The sequence below is a fragment of the Culex quinquefasciatus genome, chromosome 2 (genome assembly GCF_015732765.1).
Source record: "Culex quinquefasciatus strain JHB chromosome 2, VPISU_Cqui_1.0_pri_paternal, whole genome shotgun sequence".
NCBI lineage: Eukaryota > Metazoa > Arthropoda > Insecta > Diptera > Culicidae > Culex > Culex quinquefasciatus.
The window spans coordinates 217,221,450-217,237,041 of NC_051862.1; the positions used below are offsets into that span (position 1 = coordinate 217,221,450).

The window sequence follows — 15,592 nt, forward strand, 5'->3', positions numbered from 1 at the left end:
GTATAATTTATATGAGTTTTGATTAAGAAACCCAACTCCCCATTACAAAACTTGAATGAAAATTGATTAGAAGTCAATAAAATTAAATCTTTGCGTTTATTTAAGCATTGAATTTATAGAAGGTCACCAATCAAAAAAATAAATGATTTCTTTAAAGATAGTAATAAGATCTCAAAAATGACTCAATTTGAAAAATACGTAGCTATTTGTTAAAATTTATGGTAGTAGATTAAGACTTGTATGAAAATATTTTTGTATTACATTTAAGTTTGGAAATTAAATTGATTTCTTCTATTTTAAATCTAGACTTAAAAATATATTTGACGTGAATTGGAAAATGTTACGAAATTGTAAATTGAAAAAAGAGCAATTCTCTTCAGAATCGCCCGGATTGGTGTAACTTAAATTTTTATATCTTTTAATTGTTTAAAACTAAACTTTCGATAAAATCACAAACCATGGCCTTTCTGAAATAAAAGGTTTGATATTGATATACAGTCCAGACTTGATTATCCGAAGCCTCGATTATCCGAAGTTTCGATGTCCTCGGATAATCGAATCATGAATAAAAAAATGTCGCATTTTTTTTTTTTACTTTAAACATCGAAATATATTTCTGCGACCCCATTTTAGTCAAATTTGACTGGTTGATTGCCTATTAAATTAAAATATGCATTTTTTTCAATATGTCAACACCGCCATCTTGGATTTAAAAAATCTTAATCACTTTAGAGCAGTTTAGGAATCATACTAAATCTCAGCAATCAAAAAAAGGAAAACGATTTTTTTTTGATTCGAATATCCGAAGTGAAATTTTACCAAGGCCTTCGGATAATCGAGTCTGGACTGTATTGATAATATATCTGCTTTTAAAATTCGGAAATTTTTAAATCAACACATTAAAAATCAGATTGAATTTGATTTTTGATAAAAATTAAGTCAACTCTTCGTACTTTTTGCATTTAAATATTATTACTCAAAAAATAATTTCTTTGTGATAATATTTTTATCATATTTACCAAAGGCTGATAAAATTATCGCAAAATTGAGTGAAAATTGTATTTTCCTTAAAAAATATATTTTGGAGCATTGTTGTCTTCACAAGAGTGGTTGAAAGGGGCAACTTTTGTTATGGTTCAAAATTAGAGTTGTCTCGCGATTAGGGTGTTTGATGAAAATCTAAACTTCCATGAATATTTTGAATAATATCATAGTTGTTGGACAACCTACTATGCCGCAGATACCAAAATTTTATCTCGCAATCAACGCTTTCTAAGACTAATTTTATTAATATCATCAGAACAAACCTTTAAAAATTAATGTTTTGAACGTTGCTTTTAATTGAATAAAATTTTAGAGAAAATGATATTCTGAGAAATATTTTGTTTTTGAATAATTGATTTTGGACGTAACAGCAAAAAGGGTCATTATACTTAAGATATTTTTATTACAAAATGTCTGATTTTCAATCCAACTAAATTCCATGTAATTTGGCTGCTGGATCTGAATCAGCTCTCAGAATAGAGTCAAAGTATGGTTGTTTGGTTATTGTATGGCTATTTTACAGATCCCGAGTTTAACCTGGCGTGCAGATATGTGAGTTTAAGAATTAATTTTTTTTACCCTGAAAATGGCTTTAACTTTTGAACCTGAAACAGTTTGTTATTCAGAGCTTTAAAAGTGATTCAAACTTAATTTTTTTCTAAAACTTAACTCTTAATTGCAACGTTCAAAAAACAGATTTTTGCTCTTGATAAAATGAGTCGTAAAATGCGTAGATTACGAGATAAAATGTTGCTGTCTTGGACAAAGTTGCTTGGATTGACATGCCTAACAACTTTCTACAAGAGAAAAAAAAAATCCAAAAATATTCCCGGATATTCGGGTTTTCCAAAACACTCTAATCATGAACCACTCTAATTTTCAACAAAACTAAAAGTTGCCCCTTCCCATTTGGAACAACTCTTTTAAAGCTTCAAAACTTCACTATTTTTCGGAAAGTCCAATTCCCACTCAATTTCGCGAAGTGGATTACTTTGCCTTAGGAAAGCCCCTCAAAAGTTTCTGCCTTTCCATTCCTAGTTTTCTTGGAGAACCGCAAATAATTCTAAAAATTTACATGCAAATGATTAGTTTTTTTTTTATCTAAAACCTACTTTAAAACAAAATTGATTATCCAGATCTAGCCCGGGTACGATCCACCACAAATCCCGGCCAATTCCCCGAACGTGTCGACACGATTTTATCGCACTCAAACAAAACATTGCCGCACTAATCGGCCAGCAGTGATTAGTCGATATTTCACGTCCCATTTGCTGCCGTTCGTCGATATTGTTGTTGATGGCGTTGTTGGGAAATGATTTTTTCACACCTGACCTGGCCGAGAACCACAATGACCGGGTGCTTAATCCGTTGTTCAAACCTTTATCCCTCCCCCACTCAGGTCAGCAAAAGCGGGTTGAAGCGTTAAATTAAATTTTAATTGAACTATTTACTTTCAATTTATACAATAATTATAATCGCTTGTAATCATAACTGTTTGAAGAGGCGCACGTTGAAGAGGAAACGATTTTCCAAAGCCATCAGCAGATAACGCAGATTATCCCGGCTGATGGTGGTCGTGGCCAAGCATTAGCCTGGTTGGCTGGCTGATGTCCAGTTTCCGAGTCCCGAGTCGACCACGGAAGCCGGACATGTTTCACTCCACAAGTGAAAATTAATTGCTTTTCTCCGGCCGCTTTTGGCCCGGCCGAAGGAAGATGTCACCAGCAAAACCGCACTCGGCACTGCCACACCAAAATGAGCTCGGCCGGCGAGCAACAACTTTGTTATCGCGCTGGGAAGCCATTTAGCTAGTTTTTGGTCCGGGGACTAGAGTTCACAAGTGGCACTGGACTGGCTTGAAAGCGGCAAGAATCAGTGCCATATTGTGGAGTTCTGGAGGAATTTTAAATGAACATGCCAGCAGGACCCACTGTGTTGACAATTGGTGACTGCAATTGGTGATAATGAGATAATTGAGATTTTGATTTTCTTGTTGCCGAATCATTGCTTTATTTGTGTGAAAATTGAAGCAGAATGTTGAGTTGTCAATTTTTAATTTGGAGAAATATGTCTAAAATAAAAAATAATCGAGCACATTTTGTTGTATTTAAAAACTCCAAAATATCTCCCCTGATTGCTCAAGACCTATCTTTTGCAAACCGGAGAGGTTTTTAATTTTAAAGATAAGTTTTTTTTGCGCAAACTATCATTCACAATTTTTGCGCAACTCATTCTCGGTGAAGATGAGAGCATGATTTTAAATTTTAAAACAAGTTATACTTTAGTAACTATCCACGAAAACTGGAAATAGAATAAGTTTTTATTTTTCATTTTGACTTCAGTTTGGTTGAACATAAATTGTATTACAATATTCGATAATCTGTATTTTGAAGGAATTATCTGATCAACCAAGTTGTTGGTTATAATAAGGACTTTTCAGGAAAAAATAGTTAGACTCTAAAAATAATGGGCTTTTGCAGGCAGTAAAAGAAATTTGCAATAAACGATTATTTTAATTTTAATTTTAATCTAAAAGCATTCTAAAGAAATGATCAATTTTTTAAGCAAAATCAAAAATAAAAATCTCGAACGACAAAACGGCCTACTATTCTTTACCGAAAATAACAAAATTCAAAAGTAATACTTTTCGATATAAGGGCTAAAAAGTTATACTTTTCAGCATTGAAATAAGTTCTAAAAAGTTCGTCTTTTTAACAATTGTATCGAAAACATGATTTTTCAGCTTCCATCGATTATGTGCAATCTTGAGACATGTCTGCTTTAAAGAGATAGGATGTGCCAAAGGATAGCACACAAGCAACGATTTTTTGGGTTTGAGTAATTCTCTACTAAGTAGCTATTCTGTGTCATTGCTTCACCTATACAAGTCTCCATACAATTTTGGCAGCTGTTCATACAAAAATGGTACGTAACTATTCGCAAAACTGTAACTTTTGAATGAATTTTCTGATCAATTTCAGCAAGGTTGTAAGTATTGTTTAGGAATATTCAGAAAAAGGTACACGGAAAAAAATTGACGATTTTTTAATTGACTTTTTCACATAAACTCACTTTCCCAAAACACATATTATTTGAATTTGGAAAATTTTTTATATGTTTTAGGAGGCAAAAATCCGCAACTTTTGAGCCATATGGTAAGGAATGGTCAAAAATTCTTCCGCCGAGTTATAAGTTTTTGAAAAAATATTGATTTCTTGAAAAAAAAAATCGAAATTCCTTACATATTTTTTTGAACTGATTTTTTTTATGTGAAATTGAATTTGCAGTCGAAAAGTACTTTACATTTTTAAAATTTAGGGCCCCGTTTTCAAGATATAGCTACTGCAGTTTTTCGATTTTTAAAAATAATGTCCGTTTCTAAAAATATTTTTGTCAAAAAGTTCAGAAAATTTGCTATAAAATTGTCTAAGAAACATTACAGATTGAACCTCTGGTTGCTGAGATACAGAGTCTAAAAAAAGAAACTGGGAAATTTAAGTTTCCAAAGTCTTACCCAAATCCTTCATTTTCTAATGTCGATATCTCAGCAACTAGTGGGTAGATTTTTAATGTTAATAAATTAAACATTTGTAAAATTTTGCGATCTTTTCAAAAACAATGTTTTTATTTTTTCAATTTAGACTAACATTTCAAAAAGGCATAATAGTGAACGTTTGGCTCCTTTGAAATGCTAGTCTTGATTCAAAAATTTTAAAATATTGTTTTCAAAAATATCAAAAATTTAAGAATAGAAAATGGTGGGTTGTTTGGGTAAAACTTAGGAAACTTAAATTTTCCGGTTTCTTTTTCTTTAAGCCGCTGTATCTCAGTCTCGCCCGTGTGGATCAATCGGACCGCGCACTGGACTTACAATTCAGAGGTTGCTGGTTCGAATCCCGCGGCGGGCGCTCTAAAATTCTTTGTGTAAATATGGGTATTCGGCGCCGTCGCTCCGTGCCATGCTTCCATACACTTAGGAGCCCAGGGCGGCGAAGTCCTTGTAGATAAAAAGGAAGACACTAGTGGTTGGTACTAGCAATGGTGGCCGACAGCTATAAAGTCAACTTCGTTTTTTCACTGTACCTCAGCAACCAGTGGTTCAATTTCAATGTTTCTTAGACAATTTTATAGCAAATTTTCTGAAATAAAAAAAATATTTTCGGAAATAGTCACTAATGGTTAGGCCCTTGCAAATATTTTTCAAAGTTTATGCCTCCCCCCCCCCCTTTCAAAATCGGTCCGAAAAATCAGGGGGCAAAAAAATATTTCTTCAAAAAACTTTAAAATTTCAAATCAAATTGAAGTCTAACCAACTGAAAACAATTAGAAATGCATTTTCCTGCATTCAAAATCATATTTAGCATTTCTGGGATCGATCAAAAATATTTTCATTTTTTGTGAAATGCGGTAGAATTATTTACCATACTTCTATATGGCTCAAAAGTTGCGGGTTTTGGTCCCCAAAAACTTTTTAAAAAATCTCGAAATTAAAAAAAATACTTATTTTGGAACATCAAGTTTTTGTGAAAAAAATTAATCAAAAATCGGTATTCTTTTTTCCGTGAACCCATTTTTTATAGTTGAGAAAAATCTTTTCAATCATTTTAAATTTAGAAAGTTGTTCTAACATCGCAAGGATTATGATTAATGAAAATTTAAATTTTCAGGTAAGGACGTTCTACTAAAGCATGTAAGCATTTTCAATAAAAAAAAAATAAATTTTGTATAAAATATGTATTGTAATGTATATGTATTAGGGTGTTTCATCCAAAACCAAAAGTTCTCAGAATCAGGCAAACCGAGGTTCCCCTAGTAGAGGATACCCATAGGGACTCTCATGCCAAATATCAGCCCATTTGGTTGAGAATTGGCCTGTCCCCAGCGGTTTAAAGTTTACATGGAAATTCCTATGGGATTTTTATGCTTTTCGTTCAATCGTTCCTACAGGTTTGGGGACAACATGGATTCACTCGGAATAAAGACAGGTGTGTAGGGATGGTCCAATGAACAAATTCCAGAAGGAATTAGGGTTGTCCATTCTGTCCCCAAGGTGCGCATTGAATCGACGTCCGGTGTCTCCAGAATGAAAGATTCACCCTTCAAAAGTACGCATTGTCCTTAGTATGCTATGACGGCTAGGTGAAAATTACGACGCCCCATGTCAAACGATGAACACGTGGCAGAGCATACACTCAAGTTTTGGCAAAGAAATATTTTTTAAAGTAATAAAATCATAATTATTGATGTTCCTGTAAGGGTTTCAACTCTACTAAATAACGTAGCATGATGATTTTGTAATAATAATGCAATCGATGCCTCTCCACGTGTTCACCGTTTGACATGGGGCGTCGTAATTTTCACCTAGCCGTCATAGCATACTAAGGACAATGCGTACTTTTGAAGGGTGAATCTTTCATTCTGGAGACACCGGACGTCGATTCAATGCGCACCTTGGGGACAGAATGGACAACCCTAATTCCTTCTGGAATTTGTTCATTGGACCATCCCCTACACACCTGTCTTTATTCCGAGTGAATCCATGTTGTCCCCAAACCTGTAGGAACGATTGAACGAAAAGCATAAAAATCCCATAGGAATTTCCATGTAAACTTTAAACCGCTGGGGACAGGCCAATTCTCAACCAAATGGGCTGATATTTGGCATGAGAGTCCCTATGGGTATCCTCTACTAGGGGAACCTCGGTTTGCCTGATTCTGAGAACTTTTGGTTTTGGATGAAACACTCTAATATGTATTGTAATGTATTTGATATTGCATTTAAAAATGACTTTGCACAAAAAAGAACATCTTGAATATTTTTCTTAAATTACGTGTTTATTTCTAAAAATTTCATATTTTTTAAAGCAAATACTTTGCTGTGACTCAAAGGTTGAATTTTTTATATTAGTAATTAAATGCGGTTTTTGGGATTTTTTTTTAAATAAGTCCTCGTCCTAACCGAAGACTCCAAATCGATAAGAGAAATATATGGAGACTTGTAGGAAGGAACCAATGATGCAAAATATCTTTATAATTCATAGGGAAGCCTTCCATGACCACGAAATGGATTGAGGGACAAATATAATAATTGTATTTTGTAAGTGGATTTTCAATGAGCTCGGAAAATAATGCAATAAAACTTGATTTTTTCTAATAGTGTAACTAATTCTGGTTCCGATGCCTAGGAATAATTAAAAGAATTAAAAAGGTCCTGAAAAACACATTTTAGGAATGATACTGCCTTCAATGTTTGCACTGTGTAAGCAGCTAAATTTAAACAGATAAGATTATGAATGCTATCAAACGCAAAACCTTTTCAGTATCACAACAACTTGCATCGGAATAAAGCCACCAAAATGAAGTCTCTATTCTTACTAACAATCTTAACCCTTTCCGCAACCAAAACCATCCCCTCCAGCCGCATCGCCAACGGTTTCGAGGCCACTCCGGGTCAGTTCCCGTATCAAGCACTACTGAGCCTGTTCGCCGACGGAACCACGATCCTCTGCGGTGGATCGCTGCTATCCCATCGGTACGTTCTAGCCGCAGCCCAGTGTCTGTTCATGTCCGAGGAAGGGTTCGTCCTGTTGGGGGCCCACAATCGACTCGCGGAGGAGAATCACCAGGTGAGGGTGGACGTTACGGCCGCGGACTTTGTAGTTCACGAGGATTTTTCCATACCTATGATGAGGAACGATATTGGACTGGTGCGATTGCCGGTTGAAGTCGCGTTCTCCGGGTATGTTCAACCGGTGAAGCTGCCTCGGTGGTCGGATGGGGACTTTGCTGGAATGGTGGGGACCATCGCTGGGTGGGGTACCAGGTCCTGTGAGTCTGTGACGGACTTTTCGGAAGTGCTGAACTACGTTATCAATCCGATCTACAGCAATGAACAGTGTCAAGGGATGTTCTGGTTGCCTGGGTTGATCGCGGAACAGAACGTCTGTTTGTCCGTACAGGGTGGAAGAACGGCTTGTGCTGGAGATTTTGGGGGAGCTGTTACGGTGCAGGAAGGTGGGGACGTGATTCAGATTGGGGTATTCTCGTTTGGATCGGTGACGGAAGGCACGGAAGGGATTCCAACTGCCTGTGCCAGAGTGAGCTATTTTTTGAATTGGATTCAGGCGAATTCCGATGTGATTATTGAAGTCTGAAAATAAATAAAGTTGATGTTCCTTGTTTATTATTTAATGTTTTACTAGATTCATTTCCGGCCTATCATAATCATAATCAGTCATCATAGTCTGGTTACAACACCACCAAAATCAAAGCTATTCCCGGAACGACCAATCACTTTATCATCATCATCGTCATCATCCCACAGGATTCGTTCTCTCATGGGGGAGGACTATGGCTCCGGGGAAGGTGTGGGGAGGCGTGTTTGATATCAAAGTTTTATGTTTCATAATCATAAAAGTGACATCATCGTCCTGGCAAAGTGCGTGCCGTTCTGGTTTTGGTTTGCCACGCAAACATTGTTTTCTCCCCTACCTTAGGGAATGAGACAATCTGGAATAAGGTTAGTTGCGGATTAATTTGTCCTCATTTTCTAAGAAAGACACTTGATAAGACATTTTCGAATGTTTCTCCACACAACGATGTCTTTTTTGCTTCCCCTTGGGAAGCTTCGAAAACACTTTATTAATGTATCGTGTCCAAACCTCACAGAAACGATTTCCCCTTAACCGAAGAAAAAGACCAAACATCCCCATCTTCATCCCGCGTGCGATTTTTACGGCTGTGACATTAAATGAACACACTCCGCGAGGAGAAGATGCGGAACCCGCGGAGTTGATTACAGTTCGATCATTATTATTATGGCAAACGCTGTTATCGCGCTTTATCGCGAAATTACGTTCGACCGCGACCTAATATTGGGTCGTTTTTTTGTGTGTTTTGCTTGAGTACGTGAGAGACCGAGAAATTAAGCTGTTGATTCGATTGATGCCTATCTTGAGGGGTTAGGTCATGCACCCAAAGTTAAAGAACGAGGGAATAGTCCTCACGAAAAGAAACGTGAGGAAAGTGCTATTTTGCGAGAGTATAGTCCTCTCGCGTGTTCATTCGTTCATTGGAACAGTTCATCCTATTGAGTGACTTATATGGACAAATGACCGCCACTTAGTTACCGAACCACGGTGGCCCATACGGCAAAGGCACGGTTCAATATGCCGAAGGTCTTGGGTTCGAGTCTCGGTACCGGTACTTTTTTTTTGATAGATGAACTTTTTTTGAAGATGAACCATGAGTAAAGTACTCACGGTCATTTCGGGATTTATCCTCTCCGTCCGCACACAGTATCATTTTACTACCAAATCGTGCTCTTTATCCTCTCGTATGCCGATACCCAGTTCTGGGTGTGTATTGAATATAGAAAAGATTGAAGAATAATGATTTAAATTATTTGGAAATTCACAAAACCAACACCATTAATTTAAAAAAAAGCTTTTAAAGCACTTTATTTCTCTTGGGCCATATAAATTATAAATAATTATCAAATGGTCCTTGAAAACTCTTTCTCATCATCATTTCTGAAGAAAAAATTTTAACTTAAATTTGTAGCACTTTTAATCCTTTAAAAACATGATTTGAAAAATATTAGTCGTTTCTGTACGTATCTACTATTACCTCTTACAACCATTATCATCATGTCTTAACCTTAGCCAAATCATTAAAATTTGCTCTTGTTGATCATTGTTAAATAATGTAATAAATTGGTAAATAACGCTTACTCAACCAATTATATATCTTGAGAGTTGTACTTCAATATTGTTTTATGCTGTTCACACAGATATCAGACATAAGTTTAGATTTTTGAAACTTTGTCATTCAGTTTTGCAATATTCTATGAAAATATGAAACTTTCAATAATCTTTTTGCAATTCCGTCGTGAAACTACTTACTTTTCCTGTCATTCTTGAACGACGAAATAGCCTACTTTTCTGTACCAAAAATAACAGAATCGAATAGCAACACTTTTCAAAATAAATGCTGAAAAGTTTTACTTTTCAGCACTGAAATGGGTGCTTTTAAAAAAAAAAGAATTAAACGATTTATTGACAAAATACATGAAAATTTGACTCAAAAATTTCATTCAATGGGTGTTTTTCGGAATTGCAAAAAATGTTGTATGGAACTCGTTGCAAAACTTGATTTTTTTCAGCACTCGTCGTATTTATCCAACGATGTTTACCGAGTTGGATAAATGTACGACTCGTGCTGAAAAAATCCTGTTTTTGCAACTTGTTGCATAAACTACTATTAAAAGACATTTTTTTTTTATCACTTTTTCTCTGTCGATTTGAACCAACTTAACGAAACACAAGCTTTTGCACCAATATTTTTGTTACAAACATTTTAGTATCTTCAAAACTACGGGAACTGTCTACAAACTTATTTACAACAAAAATGGTTTATCTTTACAATTAGATTTTTGCAGGATTGGGTCCGTAAGTTTGAAAATTTTGGAATAAGAAGACAACAACTTCCTTGGTTGCTGTGCACCCTTAATACTCGTATTTGCTTATTATTTGTGATGATTTTGTGGATTTGAAAAACTTTTAATTTTTGCAATTTTTGGTTCAAGGTTTATATATTAAAATATATTTTGATTTTTTTGTAGATACACATGAAGTAAAAAAGGTTTTAATACAAATTAGAATAGCTACTTAATGATTTCTTCAAATAAATTCATTGTTTCAAATAATAGTTATTTAGAGGATATTTTTTGTTAAAATACACGTGTACAGATTTAAAATTCTGATTAATTTTGTCTACCACTGATTTCTTTTAAATTAAGAACTTTTTCTGCAAATTAAATACACTAATTTATTTGTGCAATTTTTTTCATAATAAAAACAATTCTTGTTTCGAAAAATCAGCAAAAATAAAGCTTCAAACTTGTTTTTTTTTGTTTAAATTGCGTTTAGGGTGTCAATAAAAAAAACTTTTCAAAACCTTGGAACTTCACGGCACTCAGACGAAATCTGCATAAAATTATGGAAAAAAATGTGTAATTAATAAATAATTGGGTACAAGAAAGTTACAAAAAAGTTAGCAGTTGTTTAAAAAAAAATACTAAATATAACCCCATAATATTCATGAAAAAAATGTGTGAAATTTAGCAGAATTTCCATCAGCAGCATTAACAATTCAGCAATCCTATTTTGACTGATTTTTTTTTATTCTAAATACGAAGCACATCCTAAACAAAGAATTTACCAAAAGTAGAATCAGTGAATTAAGAGAAATAAAATGTTGTTTATTATCATGGTTTTCAGAAAATGGGAATTTTGAGTATTTCAAACATGTTCGTAAACATTGTGATAACCAATGCCATAAAAATAAGTTCCAAAATACCTGTTAAAAATCTGAAAAGCAATTTGACAGTAAATTATTTTAAATTTCGCGGTATGTACCAAATTTCACGGCCATCATTTTTGATCTAGGTTTTTTTGCTTGATTAAAACATGAACGGATAGTGAAATATAAAGAAAATGATTCTGGGCTGAATAAATTATTTGGGAAATATTTTCAAATAGAAATTCCAAAAATGTGGTCCAATTTAAGATATCTTAAAGCTAAGCTCATGTTAAATGTAAAAAAAACATTTGATTTGTATCAGAATTGGAACTTGCTGAAACTGCTTAATCCTCTTAATTTGTTTCTTTTTTGTTGGTTTTTTGCCAACTAAGACGCAGCAAAGCATGATAAAAGCAACCCATAGAAAAAATTAAGCTTAGGATTTCAAAATAACGATGAAAATTTTTAAAGGGAAAATAAAAGTGGATGAATTTAATCTGTTATCAAAGTGACATTTGTTTTCTACCAAATTTCGAGTCAAAATGCTTTATAATTTAATTAAAAAAAAAAAACCCTTCCGTGACAATGTACCTTTTTGCACATTGCCGTGACCAGGATTCGAACCTGGGTTACTACGGCCACAACGTAGGGTCCTAACCACTAGACGATCACGGCTTTTGAGGCAGATGAAACTGTTGCTTCAATATCTAAAGCAATTCTCCACCAAAGAAAAAAATAGCTGGAAAAAATCCAATGAGTTAAAAAAAACATTCTGCGTCGGCCGGGAATCGAACCCGGATCAACTGCTTGGAAGGCAACTATGCTGACCATTACACCACCGACGCTTAGATGAGTAGATAGAGAAATGAACGCAAACGGTGAATATGGCTTGAAATGAGTTATGCCTAACACAATTCAACGACGGTGTTTCGTCATGCGTGTTAATCATCGTCGTAGAATTGCTTTTTTGACGCAGAGTTGGTTGATAAGAAGAAATTGATTTATTGAATGATCAAAAAATTGCAGAAAATTTAAATTTTTAACATTCAAGTTCAACCCCCTTAAATCCCTAATCGAATTTGAAACGCAATGATTTGACCTTTGAAAGCCACTTCCTTCAATCACCCGTCATTGATCCTGTGCGCCTTGGTCAGATTGTCATCACCTTTTGACTGGCGTTAAAAACCGGCTCAGCCATAAACCAACTCACCCCCGCCAGGGCTGGAAAGCATTTTATCCCGATTTAATCCCTCGGTTACGTTCCAGGTTACGCGACGTCGTCGCCGTCGTCATCGTAAAACGACCAAATTGATTAAATCAAACGAAATAAAAGCACTGCGATGGAGCAAAGAGGCCGTTTGGGGATTGAGTTGTTGCTTTCGGATCATTGCATGCAAGAAGGTAGTAAACTTTGCTTGATTGGATATTTCTGGAGGTTTCCATTTGGGAATTACATTAAAAGCGACAACTTGAAGGTTTTCTTAATTTTATTCATTTTCAAGCTTCAATGATCACATCCGAATTCGCTTGGATCCACCCCAGGTAGTGGCTCACCCTGGAGCAAACGATCGGAATTCCGTCCAAACAGTGCGACGCCGGTCCAAACGAGAACACCCCGATCTGAATCACGTCCCCACCATCCTGCACCGTAACAGCTCCTCCAAAATCTCCAATACAAGCCGACCTGCCACCCTGTCCGGACATACAGACGTTCTCCTCTTCGATCAGCATCGGCATCCAGAACACGGCCTGGCACTGTTCATTGCTGTAGATCGGATTGGTCACGTAGTTCAGCACGTCGGAAAAGTCCGTCGCCGGCTCCTCCGTGGTTCCCCACCCCGCAATGGTCCCCACCGCCCCAGCAAAGTCCCCATCCGACCAACGAGGCAACTTCACCGGTTGAACATACCCGGAGAACGCGACTTCAACCGGCAATCGCACCAGTCCAATATCGTTCCGCATCGAAATCGGGAAGAATCCCTCGTGAACCACAAAGTCCGCGGCCGTAACGTCCACCCGCACCTGGTGAGCCTCCTCCGTGAGTCGATTGTGGGCACCCAACAGGACGAACCCATCCTCGGCCTGGACCAGACACTGGGCGATCGTGAGGACGTACCGGTGGGACAGCAGCGATCCACCGCAGATCAGCGTGTTGCCTTGGGCGAACAGGTTCAGCAGTGCCTGGTGCGGGAACTGACCCGGAGTGGCCTCGTACCCGTTCATGATGCGGCCATTGGGGAAGGTTCTGGCGGAGGAGAGGGTGACTAACGTGAGGAAGAGGTAGAGGGACTTCATTTTGGTAACTTGAGTTGGGCTGAGTTGGTTGAGCACTGTTGAGGTAGTAGCAGCTGCTGGGGGTTATTTTGGAATTGTTCAAGATAAGCTACTCTAAATCTTATCAGTTTGTACTAAGACCACCCATAGATTTGGCTGTTAGAGATTTGGAAACCAGTTTCGAGGTGGGTTATCAAATTGTACTTAATTTATCGAAGTTGAACGTTCGGTTAGTCCTTTACAAACATTATTCCTAGTTGAGCAATTCTCTGAGGTTTCGGTCATTCGATATTTTTGCATTTTTTAATCCGTCTGAAACTTTTTTGGTGCCTTCGGTATGCCCAAAGAAGCCGTTTTGCATCATTAGTTTGTCCATATAAATTTCCATACAAATTTGGCAGCTGTCCATACAAAAATGATTTATGAAAATTCAAAATTCTGTATCTTGTGAAGTAATGTTTTGATCGATTTGGTGTCTTCGGCAAAGTTGTAGGTATGGATAAGGACGACACTAAAAAAATGATATACTGTCGAAAATTTTTTTTTGTAATTTTTTTTTAGTTTTACATTTGTCACTAAAACTTGATTTGCAAAAAAACATTTTTTTTATTGTCTGATATGTTTTACAAATGTTTTATAGGACATCAAATACATGTTTTTTAGAAATTTCCAGAACGGGTAAAAAATATCTGACCGAGTTATGAATTTTTTAATCAATACTGATTTTGTAAAAAAAAAATCGAAATATTGGTCGCAAACTTTTTTCAACTTAATTTTTCGATGTAAAATCGAATTTGCAATCAAAAAGTACTGTAGTGAAATTTTTACAAAGTGTACCGTTTTCGAGTTATAGCCTTTTTTAGGTAACTTTTTTTTTTAAAAAAAGGCACAGTTATTCATTTTTTGAAATTAATGCCCATGATTGCCAACCTTTGAAAAATATATTTTTGGAAAACTGAGAAAATTTTCTATATTTTGCTTTTTTGAACTTTGTTGATACGACCTTTAGTTCTGAGATATTGCCATGAAAAGATTTAAAAACAGGAAAATTGATGTTTTCTAAGTTTCACAAAAACAACCCACCAAGGGGTTTCCAGCATCAAGGATTACTGACCAGTCTAATTGGAATTACCAGGATTACTGGCAATATGTCATTAATTACTTTGATTTCCCAGAATTACTTGAGATTTCCAGAAACCACGCAGAATTGCTCAAATTTATAAAAATAACTTGGAATTACTGCCTAGCTTCCAGCATATTGAGAATTGGATCGAATGACAGCTGTCAAATGCACAAAACCACGTGCTTGGCAATAGTACGTCCATCCCGGAAATTCCCGGCACAAAATTCCCGGGATTTTTAGATGTTGTACGAGGAATTCCCGGAAATAAACAAAAATCTTAATTTGGCCTGAAAATTACATTAGTATTACAATTAATAAGTTTAAACTTTTCTAAAATTTTACATAAATTGGTTCCATTTTATTTGTTGTCATTTTTTAAGACACCAATTTTTAAGCTGTTTTAGTCATGTCATATAGAAATAAATAAAAAAACAAATATTTCTAAAATACTTATTTAATTTGAATTAGAAATGTGGTGCATATAAAATTCAAAGCACAACAGAGCACAACAGCAAAAATTTGTTTAAACTATTTAAAAACTGCTATCCTTGTTTAGATTGATATTAATAGTATTGAGGTAATTCTATAAATATAAAGCTTGAAAAACATAACAAATATAAAGAAAACATAGATTTTATCACTTTTTTCAAAAACTTAAAAACTTCCCGGGAATAAATAAATATTTTTCCCGTTTTCCGGGAAACTCAGAACCTGGGAAAATTAGACGTCCTGCTTGGAAATCATCGAACAATTGGGTAAATATCAACATCATTTTGAAAACTGATTTTGGCGTTTGAGTGCATTTAAAATTCAAAGCACAACAAAGAACAAAAAAAAAATCTTTAAAACT

General features: G+C 35.6%; 2 protein-coding genes and 2 non-coding genes across 4 annotated transcripts; 1 reads left to right on the forward strand and 3 right to left on the reverse strand.

Annotated features, from left to right (window-relative positions):
* The first annotated feature begins 7,399 nt into the window (after nt 1–7,399).
* On the forward strand, nt 7,400–8,222 carry LOC119766500 (brachyurin-like). The gene has a single exon (XM_038251086.1). It carries the CDS (start codon nt 7,400–7,402, stop codon nt 8,195–8,197), a length of 798 nt encoding a protein of 265 aa, XP_038107014.1. The 3' UTR covers nt 8,198–8,222.
* Nucleotides 8,223–11,948: 3,726 nt separating this feature from the next.
* Trnah-gug lies at nt 11,949–12,020 on the reverse strand. Its single transcript has one exon. It is a non-coding gene; the product is annotated as a tRNA-His (tRNA).
* Nucleotides 12,021–12,118: 98 nt separating this feature from the next.
* Nucleotides 12,119–12,190, reverse strand: Trnag-ucc. Its single transcript has one exon. It is a non-coding gene; the product is annotated as a tRNA-Gly (tRNA).
* A 641-nt stretch (nt 12,191–12,831) lies between these two features.
* Nucleotides 12,832–13,640, reverse strand: LOC119767192 (brachyurin-like). The gene has a single exon (XM_038255204.1). The coding sequence runs from the start codon at nt 13,638–13,640 to the stop codon at nt 12,843–12,845; it is 798 nt and encodes a 265-aa protein (XP_038111132.1). The 3' UTR covers nt 12,832–12,842.
* Nucleotides 13,641–15,592: the final 1,952 nt, after the last annotated feature.